General features: G+C 33.5%; 2 protein-coding genes across 2 annotated transcripts; both read left to right on the top strand.

Moving 5' to 3' along the window:
* The first annotated feature begins 1,374 nt into the window (after positions 1–1,374).
* Positions 1,375–8,146, top strand: LOC114373519 (hydroxyproline O-galactosyltransferase GALT2-like). Its single transcript, XM_028330998.1, has 7 exons — positions 1,375–2,671; positions 3,613–3,845; positions 4,396–4,686; positions 6,226–6,354; positions 6,525–6,698; positions 7,484–7,591; positions 7,724–8,146. The coding sequence occupies exons 1-7, from the start codon at positions 1,750–1,752 to the stop codon at positions 7,931–7,933; spliced, it is 2,067 nt and encodes a 688-aa protein (XP_028186799.1). The 5' UTR covers positions 1,375–1,749; the 3' UTR covers positions 7,934–8,146.
* A 4,056-nt stretch (positions 8,147–12,202) lies between these two features.
* On the top strand, positions 12,203–17,598 carry LOC114376793 (CSC1-like protein ERD4). Its single transcript, XM_028335070.1, has 6 exons — positions 12,203–12,800; positions 13,951–14,105; positions 14,299–14,574; positions 15,039–15,889; positions 16,267–16,522; positions 16,898–17,598. Exons 1-6 carry the CDS (start codon positions 12,539–12,541, stop codon positions 17,270–17,272), a joined length of 2,175 nt encoding a protein of 724 aa, XP_028190871.1. The 5' UTR covers positions 12,203–12,538; the 3' UTR covers positions 17,273–17,598.
* The last annotated feature ends 983 nt before the right edge of the window (positions 17,599–18,581 follow it).

Genomic DNA, 18,581 nt, shown 5'->3' with positions numbered 1-18,581 from the left:
TTCAAGAAAGATTCATGAAAAAAATAAAAATAATTATATATATTAAAGGATAATTTAAGAATAAATAATGTGTATATCAAAATGGATAATTATCTTTACTAATGATTATAAAATATAGATTACACTCATAAACAATATTGTTTGTAGTGAAATATCTTTGAATTACTACCATGGTTAACTCTAGACTAACAAAAGGAACATTTCAAACTACTTTTAAATATAAATGACTAAAATAAATTTTTAAAAATATAAGAGATCAAATTGAATAAAATAAAAAAATAAAGAATCAAAAGTGAAATTTAACCTATTTTTTTCACTTGTAAAACTTAACAAAATTTAAACTTTTATGCAATGTTGTATTTTTTTACAAAATTACTATGCAATATTGTTAAGCTTTGTAAAAAAAATGTCCTTTACCTATATGCATTATTTTCTCTCAAAATATAAGAGCCTATTTGAAAAATCGTTCATAAAGCTTCAAACTTTCATCGGCTCCAAAAATACAAAGGAGTTTCTTTAGTGAACGGATACTCAAACAAACACTAAAAAGTATGTTTTTACAATTTTAAAGTTAATCAAAATCAACTGAACTTAAACTTTTATCTTTTTTTTAAAAAAAATAAAATCTTGCAAGATTAATTTTGAATAAGTATGACCCATTACAGCCTTACCCAAAACTTAATTGCAACTGTATAAAGTTTATTTGATTTGCTGTCCCAATCCAGCATTTCAAACTCATCTATCCCGCAGGTTATCACATTTCCTTCATTGAAAAGCAAGTTATCATTTATCAACGTAGAAAGAAAAAAAGTTAAATGCAACTTTATAATATTGTTTTCTAATTAGAATTAAAAAAATTAGATAATTTTTATTGAAAACTTATAGAATCTTTATCTTCTTTTATGTAAACAATATATTTTTATACTTTAAGATAGTTTTCCTTATATGTAAAGTTAGAATATCAAACTTCTCAGTCATCTATTAACTGTATCAAACCTTGTAAGTATATAATCTTATATTATGTGTGAATTGCCGAAGTAAACTTTTAATTTTAATAAAAAATAATACTAACAATACTTATGAAACTCCATCAAAATTCTGTATTTGTTATGATGTTATTGATATGAAATATCTCTAATTTATTAATGATTAATTTTTGATAAAAAATTTAATCAATCCATTTTTAATAAAATTGTTTTCTTTCAATCATAATTTTTTGTGTGTAAAATACAAAATTTAGAACCAAAATCTCGTTGAACCAACTAACCTATCTGACTAATTTTTGTATTCCACACAAAACATTAACCATACTAAAGTAAAAAAAATTGCAGATACACAGTCAGTACTTAAGAATTGAAATTTATTTATTTCCCCCCCTTGTACAGTTCCTTCCTCTCTTTCTAGTACCGATCGAGTTACATTCAAAACTACCTACCCTTGCTTCGACTCCTCTGTTTTCACCATCGAAGATCTGAGTCCCTTCACCATTGCATTCTTCACCCCATCACCATTTTCTGCAGATGCTGCTTCCCACATGGTGAACCATTGCGCCTCCCATGGCAGTGCTTGAATCATTGCGGCATTGGTTGATTTGATTTGACTTGAAAGTTTGATTCTTTCCCTCCAAACCCACCAACACGTTGACACGTCGCTTTCTTTGGATTGGTGGGTTTTTGCCTTCACGTTTTCGGGTTGCTTGAGGGGCTTGTTGTAGACTACATTTTTTTTTCTTTTATTTTTTTTTTGAAGATGAAGAGATTGAAAACTGAACCTCCCAGTTCGAGGAGGTTTAGGTTGTCTCATTTCTTGTTTGGTGTTGGGGTGTTATACTTGGTTTTTATATCGTGTAATTTTTCACAGTTTACGAAAGTTGTGTCATCGTTAAGTGGGGATGAGAGTTACGATGGAATTGGATTGGATAAGGTAGCAACTATTGAGGATACTGAAGATGCAGATTTGAGCAAACCCTTTGTAAGTTCTGTTTATAAAGATGCATTTCATTGGAGGTTAGTGGATGATAGGGACCAAGATGCTCCCTTGAGGCCAAAGGAGGAACCAATGAAGGAAGAAGATCATGGCACTGAATCTGTGAAGCAGATTTTGGATGCATATGGTAGGATTACAGGGGAAATCTTGCGGCAAAGGAACCGGACCGGTGATTTGTCTGTGCTGGAGAGAATGGCAGATGAGGCTTGGACATTGGGGTTGAAGGCTTGGAAAGAATTGGAGCAGGTTGGTGACAAGGGGGCTGGAGAAAGCTCTATAATTGAAGGAAGAACCAAGTCTTGTCCTTCTTGGATATCCATGAACAGGGCAGATTTGTTAAAGGGGGATGGCTTGATGTTTATTCCTTGTGGTCTTGCTGCTGGTTCTTCTATCACTGTGGTGGGGACACCCCATTATGCTCATAAGGAGTATGCTCCTGTGCTTGCAAGGTCAAGGAAAGGTGATGGATTGGCATTGGTTTCGGTTTCGCAGTTCGTGGTTGAATTACAAGGGCTAAAATCAGTGGAAGGGGAAGATCCTCCTAAGATTCTTCACTTGAATCCTAGGTTAAGAGGGGATTGGAGCAAACGGCCAGTTATTGAGCATAATAACTGTTATCGAATGCACTGGGGAACAGCTCAAAGATGTGATGGTTTGCCATCTGAGGTTGCTGAAGAAATGCTTGGTATGATTTTATCATCTTCATATTCATTTTGAGCATGCTATATAGGATAAAAAGTGTTGCAGGATAGATTTTCATTGTGATGATGTAAACTGTAGAGTGAGTTGAAACCAGAAAAGTAAATAGGTTTAGTAATCTTGGAACTGATGGAATAAGAGGGAAAAAGAAGCAAGATAAAATGAGTAATAAGGAGTGCCTTGTTGCTTAAATGATTAGCAAAAGAAAACCTATTGTTTGTTTGTTTGTTGTTGTATGCTATTGATTTATAGAAACACAGCAGATGTAATGCTTATTCTCGTCATAAATTATATGGTTAATATATAGTAGCAGGACATGTTTGGATTAGCTTGTTTTGTTTTCTGAAAAGCCTTTAATGAAAATGTTGCAGTGAGAGGTTTTGGCTGAAAAGCTGTTTTGGGGTAAACATTGATCAAATCCAAACACTAAGAATCACGCCAGATGCAAGATTGTCCTTGCTTGATCTGGTTTTAGAGATACATGGTTCCATTTCCAGATTTCATTGATGTAAAATCCAAGGATGTTAAGACTATATCAACATGACAACATATTTTTGCTGGCAGTGTATGTCCATCATGATTATGCAGCCATGTTTGATCAGTTTGTAGAATCACAAGAAAGTAAATGACTAAATAGACAAGGATATTAATATAACTTCTTGAGTTTTGCAATATGGCTATTCATTTGATGTTTATTAATATTTAATAAATAATAGTATGGAGGAAGCACACAATAATTTTTGAGTGTTTGACTATTTTATAATGTAGTGGAGTAATAATTTTGTATAGAATGGCATTAGGTCTAAAATAATGATAATGGAGTTCCATAATCTTTTAATCTCTTTTTCTGCAGAATTCTTTGATCTTCTTTGTGAGTGTTAATTTGATATTTGATATATAAGTAAATCTTTTGATCATGCTTGGCAGTTGATGGGTTTAGGCGATGTGAAAAATGGATGCGGAATGACATTGTAGATTCAAAAGAATCCAAGACAACATCATGGTTCAAGCGGTTTATAGGACGTAAGCAGAAGCCAGAAGTGACCTGGCCATTTCCTTTTGCTGAGGGTAGAATGTTTGTCCTTACATTACGTGCTGGTGTTGATGGATACCATATTAATGTTGGGGGTCGCCATATGACTTCATTTCCATATCGGACAGTAAGTTAATTGAGACATGGCAGATGATTTCATCTTATGTTTCCACTGAATATCTTTATAGAGTAAAATTGTGTGATTAGCTTAGTCATGATAAACATTACTTAATGTTGTTCCTTTTATTTTACGGAATGTGCTTGGTTGAAAGAGAGAATTATTGGGATAAGTTTGTGCTAATGGGCTGCACTTGATCTCTTATTTATAGCTTTATTACAATCAATCACTGGAGCAATCAAGGAGGTAATTCGGAGTTAACTAGAAACTAAGTTACAGCCTAATTATCAGCAGCTAACTTGGGGATTAATTACCAGCTAATATACATAATACATAGTTGATTATATAATCTAGCATAAATAGTAACATTTAATATTCTAACAGACTTCAGAAACATATGAATTTCAAGGTGGTGAGTTCCTCTTGCATTTATGTGGGGTTCCATAGACAGAGGATTTTGATCTATGGTGTATCCTCAGTCATATTATAATTTATACTGATGGTGATATGTCTCTTACCATTTTGTCCGGCTGATTTTTGTTTTCCACATTATCGTTAGGGTTTTACACTTGAAGATGCTACAGGATTGGTAGTTAAAGGGGATCTCGATGTTCATTCAGTTTATGCTACTTCTCTCCCTACTTCACATCCAAGTTTCTCACCTCAAAGGGTACTGGAAATGTCGGAGACCTGGAAAGCCAGTGCTCTACCTAAACATGCTGTTAAACTTTTTATTGGAGTTCTTTCTGCTTCAAATCACTTTGCAGAACGTATGGCAGTTCGAAAAACATGGATGCAAGCAGCTGCAATCAAGTCTTCAGATGTAGTAGTGCGATTCTTTGTTGCATTGGTAAGGCTGCTGGCTTTATTTTTATTTGGCATAGAAGCATATAAGTGACTCGTTTAGAAGAAACACAACCTTTATTTTAATCTGGTGTGAGCATGAAGAAATGCATGATACCATAATGCAGATTGGATAATATAGTTTTATTATTTTATTTAGGGTTTCATTGCCACAATAAGGGTTATTGGTTTGGGATAGTTTATTGTGATTTCATATTTAGGTACTTTATTCTATTTTAAATAATCATATTTCAGCTTAGAATAGGAATAACTTGCTTTACTAAGATGTATGGTTTTGCTTGGTCTATAAATAAACCTTCAAAGTAGGCATTTGAGACACTTGATTATGTGATATGGGATTTCCTTCATTCAAGGAAACAATGAGTTTCTGATATTTGAGTTGGAGGAACACTCCGTCAAGATGAGTGCTTTTGGTTTGTTTATTAGGGGAGTCCCCTGTTACGAGATCACTCTTGGATTGTTCTACATCATACCAAGAATGTCATAGAACTACTTTCATCGAGAAGATAAACACAAGCTTTCTGCGGTATTGCAGTTTTGGGGGTAAAAGTATGAACTTAAATCCTGAGGGGGCAATGTCAAATTTTTATTTGACCTTTAAGTGGGGCTATTTTGCGTATCCTTCAATTTGATGGCCAAAAAGCTTATGTGAATAGAATGTGGTTGCTACTTATTTTAATTAGCAGTTTCTTAAGGTTTGAAGAGCTAGGATCTGTTTCATTCACTAGGAAATTTAAATAAAATAAACAGAAAAGTATGTGACACGGAAGAAAACTTAAGCTAATATTTGTTGTCTGGCTATAATTAATTGCCAATATTTGTTGTAATAAATTTAGATGTGATAGCCATACCTGACTTGTCGGCTGCTGACATTGATTTTAGAAAGTAAAAAAGATGTGGTGTGCTCTAGAATCAGGTTTTCTTAGGCATTGCATGCATTTAGCCTTCATAGAACAGCTAGTCAATTTATGATCTACATTGGCAATGGAACCCGCCAATTTAAGTGTATTGCTAAGCAAAGCTAAGACCAGTTATCACCTTAGCTATTTTGGGTTCCATGAGGCTCTTCGCATTAAGATTTCGACAAGTTTGATTTTTCCAATCTTCATCATTTCATATAGCTGATATAAATAGTTTATATTTGCATGAGATTGGTGTTTTGGATTATGCCTTTAGTAACTACATTGATTGGTTTAAGGGTACCTTTATTGCTTGTGCAAATTACTTCTTATATTTGTAATACTTTTGTATTGGTTATTATAAATAATTTTCCCTTTGGACTGAGTAACATAATAATGTAAATAAATGACGATATATCAGAGTTCTATGAAATACAATTCAATTTGTGAAGAGAAAATCATTTTCTGAATTTAACCGCAACCAGTTATGTAATTGTTGGGAATTCAAGGGCTTTCTATGTATTTTATTTTTCTCTTTTTCACTATTATTATTACTCTTATTGATATGATATGGCTGATTTTTCTGTGTTTTGTACCTGTTCTAATTTTTATTCATCAACATGAAGAATCCAAGGAAGGAAGTAAATGCGGTGCTTAGGAAAGAAGCTGCTTACTTTGGTGACATTGTCATTTTGCCCTTTATGGACCGCTATGAGCTTGTTGTGCTTAAAACCATGGCCATCTGTGAGTTTGGGGTGAGTTTGTCTGCTTTTGTGTTTCTTCTATTTTGTACACATGTTGGGGGTAAGTGAAATTGCATTTGTCCATCTAATATCTGTCACCTCCCTCAAAATGTGCAACTCTCGTGGCTCCCAGTCCATTTTCTGTTGTCTCTGGTTATATAAGCCAATTTTCTTTCATGCAGATTCAAAATGTGACTGCTGCATATGTCTTGAAATGTGATGATGACACTTTTATAAGGGTGGATACTGTCTTAAAAGAAATTGAAGCTGTACCCCGGAAAAAGCCCTTTTATATGGGCAATCTCAATCTCTTGCATCGGCCTCTAAGAAATGGCAAATGGGCTGTTACTTTTGAGGTATGATAGTTGTCATATTTAGTTGAACTAGTAGGTAGTATGCAAGTCTGTACATTTCTGTTTGGTTGTTGAAATGATAGTTTTCCAGCACTTAATGAAGCTTATAAATAGAGATTAGGTATTTAGTTATATGTGTATTCCAACAGACCCTTATATGCATGTGAAACTTGTTTTGCCCAAAATAGGGTCTTAAACAAAGGTGGGGTAAAAAAATGTAGGGCTTCTGCATTGATAGCTATGTACCAGTACCACCAACTCTATGGGACCGTAGGTGGATTAATTGATACCTATGTATCGGCTCTATTAATCTTAAACTTGTGGCAAGCACTATTTTAACTGGAATTCAGGGCCCTGGCCCTACTACTCTAGGGTGTTAGACTGCTACTTTTGGTCCCATGTGATTTTTGTGTATTTGATACATTAATGTGAGAAATCTTGTTAGGAGTTTTCGTATTTTATTTTTGCATTATTTATTAGAATTTCATTTTCCTTGTTTGTCCTTGTCTTACTAGTTGGTGACTAGCAAAATAGAATGCATAGAATATTACTATCTATATTCCCCACCTCCCTAAGAAATTGAGGTAGTTTGGGAACACCGTATATCTATGGTTCTGATAAATCTCTATGTGACATATACTCAATCTTTTTACTGTATGAAAAAAAAATTAATAACACTTGATTATGTGTCATGTAAAAATTAGTGTAGACCGTGATGATCTTAGACTACCTAATAATTTCTCAAGCTCTCTTCTCTCTTCTCTTACGGATTATATTAATTGGCACAGGAGTGGCCTGAAGCAGTATATCCTCCTTACGCAAATGGCCCTGCATACATAATTTCCAGAGACATTGTTACTTTCATCATATCTCAACACAAGGAGAGGAGACTGCGGGTTTGTTACCAGAAACTTTAATTGATTCCTTGACCTTTCATCCTTAATACATATTCTATAACCACTTTCCAGTTCCAGTTTGCTTTATCAGTACATAATATTGATTGGGGAAATATTTATTTCTGGTTGCAGCTCTTTAAAATGGAGGATGTAAGCATGGGAATGTGGGTTGAGAAATTTAACAACACGGTGGCGGCCGTTCAGTACTCTCACAACTGGAAGTTTTGTCAGTATGGATGCATGGAGGGCTACTTCACTGCACATTATCAATCACCAAGGCAAATGGTCTGCCTATGGGACAAGTTGTCAAGAGGTCGTGCAAGATGCTGCAACTTCAGATGATTTGCCATTGACCATTGTATCATTGTCATTCTTGTACCTACTTCCACGTAGAATAGTATTGGAAAAAGTTACAAAATGCACTACACATTCAATTTGAAAGAAATAGAATTTAGCATGGTGGTGAATTTACTGTCCATGAATTTGCATGTCAAACCAAAATGTATTTTACTAATCAAATTAAACCGTGGCGAGTCTTTAAGTTTGGTTTGTATAGTATCTTGATCTTGATATTGTATTTAAAAGTACTGTATAATTGAAGTAAAACAAAAGAAATTGCGTTCGTGGTCATTAAAACTTTGCATTAAGGTTAAAGGTAATTGGATTTTGTCCTCTCATGTCTTCCTGTTTTTGTTTTTAATAATCATTGGGCTTTCGAAAACGTATTTGGCCCACCTTGACAAAAAGGTGAAAAAACAGTTAGTGATTTGTTTAGTTTGTGTTCATGATCATTCCACATTGGAAGAGAGATCATTACTCCAGCAGTTCTTACTGACTCTCCCCTTTTTTCATCATCTCCCTATTTTTTACAAAATATTCTTAAAACATTGGTTAAGAAATTAAGAGATTTTTTATTATTATTGATGAACAAAATTATGTTGTTTATGATTTTTTTATGTTTTCTTATATTTTTACAATAAATATTAGTTTTTTAACTAATTTTCTAAGGATACTTATTAGCAAGATCATTTTTATAATTAGGAGCAAGAATTCAGGTGATGTTTTAAAATAATTTTATAAGGAGAAAAATACTTGTGGCTATTGTTGTTACACATACATATTTTACTCTAATTCTTAAAACGTGAAATGAAAGCTAACTAAAAGCAGGGGACGTTCAGCACCTTTGTCCAATCAGCTTTAGACTTCAATAACAAAATCTGAACTTATTACATAATATTTTAACAACAAAAATTTGTACTCGTAGCTGTTGAGTGTTGAACACCTTTAAAAAAATGAAATGAAAAGCATATAACTGAATCTCCTGAAAATCAGAGAAATGTTGGTCTATGATGACAATTGTTGACAATGGGTCCACAAAAGTAGAGAATAGAGAAAAGGATTTAATGGTTTTATTTCTTTTCTTATTATCCTTTGAGTTCATCCGTGTCCACCGCGTGTTTGAGTTTCAAAAACTCAACGTGTATGGTCCCTCTGCTCTCTACCCTACCACAGTATTCTCATTTCTCTCAGTAGCTGGCACGTGCCATGGCCCTACTCACGTGTTATTATCTACCACAACCATTTTTTTCTGAAAATAAAAATAGATAAACTAAGTTTCAGAGACTCACTAAGATCAAAACAATTTTTTTAAGATTTAAACAACATTTACATTATTTACAGATTACCCAAAGATAAAATCTTCACATCCACCACAAAATTCAAACTTATATGTTTGTAAAATATGAATCTAATATTTATCTAACTACACCAACTTTTTTATAGTTACTAGAGTTTATCTGGACCTCCAAAATATGAAGAAAAATAGAAATAATTATTTGTTTTGGATTTCAATATGCAATCCAAATTGATTATGCTAAGAATGAAAGAAACAAGAAAGTAAGGAATTTAAATTTTTGGTGGTCTGAATGGTCTTAAAGTTAAGCATAGCATCTTATCCAATATGTGGACCCCGTTTTCTCTTCCGTGTCCCTTGTCGGCAACACACCCATGTGACATCTGTCTCATGTGTCATTGACACGTGTCAGTTGGATATGCCATCCACGTCGACAGCAACATGCCTGTGTGAGCTAACAGTCACAAACAAAGGCTCTGCACTAAACATGGAAAGTAGACTATTACCTGTTAACTGATTTTAATATCCATATTCCATGAAATTACCAGGTTACCCTTCGCGATAATCACCCAATTACTCTGTTCATAAATATCACGCACATTATGACCCACTGGGTCCTCTTTTTTCTTTTTGTCTAATCAAACTCAACTACCATATTTAATGCAATATAATCAATGTATAATGATCAATGATGACGCAACGCAACCGTCAATACAGATCAAGATTATGCCATCTATAGCTATACTACGTGCTTTTGATGATAATTGATAAGCATCTTATAATTTATTAATTAGCAATTTGCTCGAATTGGAAAGTTGTATATCTTAGCTACCTCTTCGTAATCCTAGTTGTATCTATTTTATATGCCTCACTCGATCTTATTTTGACATTTTTAGTAGTTTGTCGTCTTTGATTTTTAAAAGAATGTACATATTGATGTACACACATGTAAAAATTAGTTTGTTTGGTAAATTAATAGTTCTAGTTGGCATACTTTGACGCGTACATTTTTGCGAGTTAACTTTTTCATTTCCGAAAGTCAACTATTTGACTAATTCCAACTTACTGATTCTTATAATAAATATAATGTGTACTAAACACCTTAAAATAAAAATTTGCACGTAGGGCATATATGAGTTTAATTTTGATGATACTATTACTGTAAATTACAATATTAATAATTAGATATTATTTTAGATATAACTTTTAAATAATTATTAGAAAGTTTCGAAAAAATTCACCAAGTTGATTATTTGTCTTCTGAAATTTTTTTAGCAGGCTTATACGTTCAAACCAATTCATTGTGATTCTTCCGATTTCTCAAAACACACAAAGAACTACGACTTCTAAATGATCTCAGAGGGCAGTAGATAGACCGAGAGAAACTTTAATTTTAATTAGATACAAAAATAATAATGATCCCGTTACTCTGCAGAAGAGATGCTTAAAAGAGAAAAATATTTAAGGTTCATTACTTATACTCAATAAACTTTGTATTTAGTTGGATTTTGCTAGAACCCATCTTAAAAATTGATTTCTTTCCTATCTCTTTCTATCTCATGTTGTTCCTTTAAAACAACGTTATTTTATGGTAATTATTTTTACAATTAAATATTAACACAACTCTCCAAATAACATTGTTTTAAAGAGAACAACACAAAGACAAATAATTGTGGTAATTATTTTTATAATTAAATATTAACACAATTCTTAAAATAGACATACAACACGAAGAACAGTTTGAAAAAGGAAAAACATTTTTTCTATCCACAAAAGCTTCATGAATAGCTCCAACATACTTCACCTTCCTTAATGTAAAGCGCGCCCCACACTAGGTTATGTTGTGTAGCCTTTATGGGCCATCAATACAAGGTTGTGTAGCCAGACAAAAAAAGAGTATTTATTTTTTAGGAAATATGGTCCAATATTGTATGTTTATATATACAAAAGTTTAATTAAAAATAGGTATTATACATGCATTAATGAATCGACGAAATGATTTGATTTTCTTAATTTGTGAATGGTGGGCTATAAAGTGAATAATTTATTAAATATATGTGAATTGTGAATGAAATCGTGGGGATATAGCACGTCCACGATAAGCTACCGCAACTTCAGCACTAAACATCCTCTCGTGAATTGGCATTTCGGTGATTTAGAAAAAGTATATAAAATCGTCAATATATAATAGCAATAAACTAGTCTTGCAAATCTCAATAAATATTTATTTTCAATATAATAATGATGATTATTCTACTTATTATTTCTTTCTCGACACGTAACAGACAAGTATAGTTATGCTCTTCTGATGGAGAAAGGTTGGTATAATATAGAATGCATCATATAATATCTTTTGACTTCCTTGAGAATCCCATGGAGAACACGTGAGTAGGGTCCCGAATTTTTTCCCAATACACTTTATAATAATAATAATATGTTGCATAAACTTTAGTGAGTGTGCATTAAGATTTAGTTAAGGTGATTTCAAGTAATTTTTTCTTAATTACTAAAGTGTTGAGAAGGAAAAAAAAGTCTAACATCATCTAACTAGATCAACACCCATGTCATGATTGTCATCTGCAATGAGTTATTCTTATTCCTCCACAAGAGCTCTTAGCATTCATAAAAAAAACACTAATTAAATTTGACTAAACTAATTTCATATCAGTTTTTTTTTTCACAATAAAAAAGTACAGTACTAACAAATTTATGCTTTATACAACAACTAATACTACCTTCACAAATAACCTTATCATCATGACAAAAAAAAAAAAAAAAAAAACCTATCAATCTATCATTACTCAAACATCTACTTTTTCCCCTCTAATATTCTATATTCTATATTCTTTCTATTTTTAGGTAAACAAAGTACGGGATCCCTGATCCCAAATATTGGAGGGTAATATCGGTATTTAAGTAAAACATTAGGGGCATGTTTGTGATATAAAAGTGTTGCTTACTTTCACAAACGGAAATGACAAAGTTTTGTCCTTTGGAACAGCTCCTATTATTTCCGCTCTCACGAGCACACTCATCCCACACTTTCTTTCCACGCAAACTAAATAACATTCAAAGCCTTCGTTACATAAATTGAGCACAAGCAATCCATAACGTAAAGGTGCCCCCACAAACACAACTAACACAACCTTTGCTAATGAAAAATATCTCCTTTTTCATTTGCAACGGTTGCTTTGAATGAAGGAAGCAGTAACGGCTATATTATAATTTGTGAGGAGGCATTGATGTGGAAGAACAAGAACACGTGAAGGAGTTTGTGTTGTGTTGTAGAGAGGAAAAATTAGTGAGAGGGCAAGATGGATTTTACTTCGTTCTTGACGTCCCTGGGGACTTCGTTTGTGATATTTCTGGTTTTGATGATTGTGTTTGCGTTTCTATCAAGTAGGCCTGGGAACAATGTGGTGTACTACCCCAACAGGATCTTGAAGGGGTTGGAAGGAGGGTACAAGAGCCGCAACCCTTTCTCTTGGATCAAAGAGGCTGTGTCTTCTTCAGAACGTGATGTTATTGCCATGTCTGGGGTCGACACTGCCGTTTACTTTGTCTTTCTCACCACTGGTTTGTCCCCTTTTCTTTTTCTTTTTTTTTTCTAATCTCAATAACAGTGCATACCTTCTTTGTTGAAGCTCTGAATCTCTGATTTTCTTTTTAGGAAAATATCTTCATGAGATAATAACCTGATCATATTTGCCTTGAAAAAACTTTTTTTTTTTTTTGTTTCTTCCTTTCTTTACTTTGTTTTCTGTTTTTGAAGAAGTTTTTTTACATGAAACAACAGCATTTCTTTGTATTCACTATTCACCCTTTAGATAGATACTAAGATTTTCAAACAGTTAGACACTGAGATTTTCTATAGGACAAAACAAAACTTGCATACAGCTTCTTTGGTGTTTTTGATGTTGTTCTAGGATTAGAATTGGAGTTTCAACTCACATCAGTAATTCGTGTAATAGTTGATTAAAGGCGAACATAGATTACCGAGGTAAAACTTCAATTCTGATGGGAGAACAGAAGCACTAAAGGCAAGCAGTTCAGTTTTTGCTTTTAAGGGCGCAGAATTCTCAGGAATGGGTTTTCAATTTTGAGAAAATTTAAGTCGTACTTGAAATCTCAAGCTAAGGTCTTCGTCTCATTTTTGTATGAAATGTAAAGGACAAACTCCTAGTTCTATTTGCTAGACTGGTGTTTTGGAAAACGAGGAAAGAAAACTTTGAATTATATTAAGAAAGTCCTATGTTATTCAGTTTGCTTATGTTGTGATTGTCGAGTTGTTTCCTGATTCTAAGGCACATAAGGTTATTTTCTTGCAACTCTGTTCATCATTTTCTTAATCGTTATTCTGAAGGAGTGGGGTTTTCTTTTTCTGCTATTCCTTCAGCATAGTGCAGTTTTAAATAAATGGTTTGGTTTTGACAACCCAATTATTGCTTGTGTAGGCAAGATGCTCCACTATATGCATTGCTTACTTGTGACTTTTGGGGCTGGTAGACTATTGCATTGTGTTTTCATTCTCAAAATCTGTCTTCACATCATATGATATAGAAAGAAAAGAGAATTCTTTTCCACTAAAATATTTGTTTTTCCTATAAATATGTTTGTCTGGTTGTAAACTTTAGTATTTTGCAGTTGTTATCTATAACATGTTTCTGGAATGATTAATGAAGTCAGCATTCAATTTTTAATTGTTATTCTTTCTGTTCTCTGCTAGTGTTGAGTATCCTAGTTTTATCTGGAGTTATTCTGCTACCGGTTCTTCTGCCTCTTTCTGTTACTGACCATGGTATGAAGGCACAAAGTAAGACACAAACATCTAGCAACGGAACTTTCAGTGAACTCGACAAGTTATCAATGGCTAACATCACGGTAAGATCAGTGTTGCATAGCCTTTTTTTTCAATAGTCTTATAGTAAATTTTCCTTTTGTTCAGCTAATTAGCTGAGTGTATGTGTGAGAAAGTAATGACCTGTATTTTTCCTGAGTTAAACAGCAAATCAGTTTCTTTAATACCTTTGGATGATAATAATGCCAGAGACTGAATAACTTTTTGTGTGTGTAGGCAAGTAGTTCAAGGTTGTGGGGATTTTTTATTGCCTGTTATTGGGTCTCAATTGTTACCTTTGTTCTCCTATGGAGGGCTTACAAGCATGTGTCATGCCTGCGAGCTGAAGCTCTTAAGTCTCCTGATGTGAAGCCTGAACAGTTTGCTATAGTTGTGAGAGACATACCTCATGCTCCTCAAGGTCAGACTAGGAAGGAGCAGGTTGACTATTACTTTAGAACCATCTATCCTGAGACATTTTACAGATCTATGATTGTAACAGACAACAAAGAGGTAAGGTGTTCGTTCCATTGCCTTTTTCCATACCCTCTGGATTAACTTTATTATTTCTGATTCCAAATCAGAATTTTGATAGATGATGCATGTAACACCCATTTGATGTTGCCATACATCACAGAGATGACAGAACATGAGAGGAATTCTATTAAAGTAACCCATTATATTGATTAATATGAAAATATGCAAATGAGTGTGATGCATGTCCTGCTTATAGAGCTTGTTGGACTAGTACTTACAATCAAGGAACTAATTGACAAACTAACTAACAATCTATAACCAACTAACACAACTAACGAATATCCTATAACACATGGCCTTTGCATTAGAGCACATCTTTCCATTTTCTGATTTCTGTGGCATTTAGGAACCTAAGAGAGAATGCCAAATATCTAAATAGTTTTTCCTTCCTGTGAAAATTTTAACATATAATTTAATTTCTCTATGTTTATTGTCAACAGGCGAACAAGATTTGGGGGTCATTAGAAAAGTATAAGAAGAAGCTTGCCCATGCTGAAGCAGTATATGAAGGGTCCAAAACAACTGCAAAACCAGAAGGAACAAGACCTACAAACAAGACTGGCTTCCTTGGACTTGTTGGTAAAAAGGTGGATACCATACAGTATTGCAATAAGAAGATTAATGAACTCGAGGCCAGATTGGAATCTGAGCAAAAGGTCACTCTCAGAGAGAAGCAGCAAGATGCTGCTGTAGTATTTTTCTCAAGTAGGGTGGTTGCAGCATCTGCATCTCAGAGTTTGCATGCTCAAATGGTTGACACTTGGTCAGTCTTTGATGCTCCGGAACCCAATCAACTAATATGGCCTAATTTGAAAATCAAGTACTTTCAGAGAGAGCTGAGGCAATACTTGGTGTATTTCATTGTGGCACTGACTATATTCTTCTACATGATTCCAATTACATTTATATCTGCATTTACTACTTTGGATAATTTGGTGAAATATCTCCCATTCATAAAGCCAATTGTTAATATAAAGGCTTTGAGAACAGTGTTGGAAGCTTACCTCCCTCAACTTGCGCTGATTATTTTCTTGGCTTTGTTGCCCAAGTTGCTTCTGTTCTTGTCTAAATTTGAAGGCATTCCAACTGAAAGTCATGCAGTTAGGGCTGCATCAGGAAAATATTTTTATTTTACCGTACTGAATGTTTTCATTGGAGTTACTATTGGTGGAACCTTGTTCAAAGCATTCAAGAGAATTCGGGAGCACCCAACGTTGGATGAAATTTCGTCCTTGCTAGCTGAAAGCCTCCCAGGCAATGCTACTTTTTTCTTGACCTACGTGGCCCTTAAGTAAGATAACTTCTTAACTTCATTTTATTTAGTTTATTTATCCGTGGTGATACTTCATTTTTTTCATTTATAAGTTAAAGCGCATATCCACTTTCTGGTGATGGTAGAAGGAAATGTAGAGGACATGCTTCATCTACAAATGGCTTTCGCATTATATCTAGTTATTATCTTTTCCTAGATTTTTTTGAAGCAGGAGTTACTGTGTATTCCAAAAGCATATCTGTAACAAATATTTTCTCACTTAATGTTGTGTGCAAAGTGTAAAATATATAATTTGGACTATTCCTACTAGACATATAAATAGGAAAAGACTTCACCTTTTCTTTATTTTTAAATACTCGACATGACACAAATTAATTGTTTTTTCTTTGTCTTAGATTTTTCATTGGCTATGGTCTTGAACTGTCCCGAATAGTTCCCCTTATTATCTACCATTTGAAGAGAAAATATCTTTGCAAGACTGAAGCTGAGTTGAAAGAAGCTTGGCGTCCAGGAGATCTTGGTTATGGAACTAGAGTTCCTGGTGACATGCTGATTGTCACAATTGTCTTCTGTTACTCTGTTATTGCTCCTGTGATAATCCCATTTGGTGCTCTATATTTTGGTCTAGGATGGCTTGTTCTGCGAAATCAGGTGAAGTTCTTGGAATTTTGTTTAATGAACCCAGTTTTATGTTTTATGTGGTAATTTTATATGGCTAAATTTTAGTTTTCATTCCTTATGTTTATGAAGTTTAATGATCACACACTAATAATGTAATTTCACTCTGTCAACTAATAAAAAATCACTGTTGATATGACTTTTAATGTATTTATTGTAAAAGTCAATAAACTTACCATGAAGATTTGTAATTAAATGACTCTGTTAAACTTTTTCACAGGGCATGACCTATTTTCTCTATGCTTATTTTAAGTCTCAATTTAGTCCTTTTAAAAAGTTATTTTGAAATCAAGTCTGTTAGTAAATATATTATTTTAAGAGTTTGTGTATACTTGTATTAATCAACAGGCACTCAAAGTCTATGTACCAACATTTGAAAGTTATGGAAGAATGTGGCCACACATACACAACCGTATACTAGCATCTTTGATATTATACCAAATTACAATGTTTGGGTACTTTGGGACGCAGAAATTCTACTATACACCACTTGTGCTTCCTCTTCCCATATTGTCATTGATCTTTGGTTTTGTCTGTGCAAAGAAATTTTACCCCGCCTTTCAACATCCAGCACTTGAGGTTGCAGCTAATACACTTAAGGAAGTTCCCAATATGGAATTGATTTTCAGAGCTTACATTCCACCAAGCTTGAGGTCTGAGAAGATAGATGATGATCGGGTTGAAGATGCATTGTCTCAATGTTCGAGAACAGCACCTGTTTGATGTAATTATCTGAATTTCAACTTGTTTTTACGTGTTAGATGTAGTCTTGTAGAGATACTTTTAGATATTTTATTAATTGTTCAGAATACGTCATAGGAACCAGAGGTGTTGAGTGTTGATGTTGTGAATGTGATTGTGTAAGAAAATGTTGGGTGGTCTCGTAATATTTTCTTTTAGTGTGATGTTTGTTCGACTTGTGATAGTTGCGGATCAGTGTTCTCTATGTATTCAACATTTTCTTTATTTGTTCTGAATGAGAATTCATGACTTTTCATTGTGTAAAATTAACAATGTTGAATGATATGTTCTAAAAGGAGTTTGTGGTAGGCCTTACCGCGTTCTGCCATGTGCTCTGCCAGCAGCCTGTTCCCAAATGATAAGGGAAATTGTAAGGAATAAAAGTGGGAAAGTAGAATGTGACTAGAAATCTAGAATGAATGAAAAAAGTTTTTTTTTTTTTTTGTACAACATATATCAAATTGAAAGAAAGCTTGTACCACAATACGTACACAACCATTTTTTTTGCATGGATTCACATCGTCTACAACTTTTAAAATTGTCTACAATCCCTTTCATGAAAAGATTGATTCTATAGCCAAAAGAAATATGTAAAAAAAGTCTACCGGTCTCTTTAGGATGCTAAGATGCTTGAGCTGCATACTTCCACTTGACACCTATCATTAATTAGAAAAAAAAATCATTAAATATGTGCTGCTGGCCATGTAGTTCCTTTTGGACTGCAGGCAATCCAGTTCCCATGTACAGCCAGTTCTGTTTGACGAGTGTAGTGTAGAGTAGGAGAGATAGAGTTAGGCTCAATTCATGTGGACTTGCTTCTGTTAAGTAAAACTAACATAGTATATTAAATTCTTCAATAGAATTATACTACTATAAATAAGGAAGCGAGTGAGTAGAGTTTGTTAATAAATAAAGAAATGAAGACAATTGGTGAAGCCGTGATACTGCTATGAATAAGGAAATGGGTGTATTTTGCCTTCAAAAAAAAAGGAAATGGGTGAGTGAAGAGTTTGTTATAAATAAAGAAATGGGACTGTGGCAGAAGGCAATTATATTGCTGTAAATAGGGAAGTTGGCGAATCTCATAAAAAAGGAAGTGTGAGAGAAGAGTCTACTTTTTTTAAGAGAAGAGACTATTTTTTTTAAGAGAAGAGTAACGCAAACTTCTTTTTTTTACTGAAGTAATGCAAACTTCCAAAAAAATTATTATGATACAAATTAATGTGATAAAATGATTTTCTTTAAAAAAAATCTCACAAAAATTCATACTGTAGTTATGAATTTATTTATA

Source organism: Glycine soja, chromosome 11, assembly GCF_004193775.1.
Source record: "Glycine soja cultivar W05 chromosome 11, ASM419377v2, whole genome shotgun sequence".
NCBI classification, from domain to species: Eukaryota; Viridiplantae; Streptophyta; class Magnoliopsida; order Fabales; family Fabaceae; genus Glycine; species Glycine soja.
Note: the sequence above shows the minus strand (reverse complement) of the source record. Positions and strands in the feature narration are given on the sequence as shown.

What these genes read in the sequence shown, in the direction of transcription:
- LOC114376793 (XM_028335070.1), top strand. Translation starts at nt 12,539, where the DNA reads ATGGATTTTACTTCGTTCTTGACGTCCCTGGGGACTTCGTTTGTGATA. An exon ending in CTTTGTCTTTCTCACCACTG is followed by an intron (nt 12,801 to 13,950) that starts GTTTGTCCCCTT and finishes GTTCTCTGCTAG; the next exon opens with TGTTGAGTATCCTAGTTTTA. An exon ending in TTGTAACAGACAACAAAGAG is followed by an intron (nt 14,575 to 15,038) that starts GTAAGGTGTTCG and finishes TATTGTCAACAG; the next exon opens with GCGAACAAGATTTGGGGGTC.
- LOC114373519 (XM_028330998.1), top strand. Translation starts at nt 1,750, where the DNA reads ATGAAGAGATTGAAAACTGAACCTCCCAGTTCGAGGAGGTTTAGGTTG. An exon ending in GGTTGCTGAAGAAATGCTTG is followed by an intron (nt 2,672 to 3,612) that starts GTATGATTTTAT and finishes CATGCTTGGCAG; the next exon opens with TTGATGGGTTTAGGCGATGT. An exon ending in TGGCCATCTGTGAGTTTGGG is followed by an intron (nt 6,355 to 6,524) that starts GTGAGTTTGTCT and finishes TCTTTCATGCAG; the next exon opens with ATTCAAAATGTGACTGCTGC.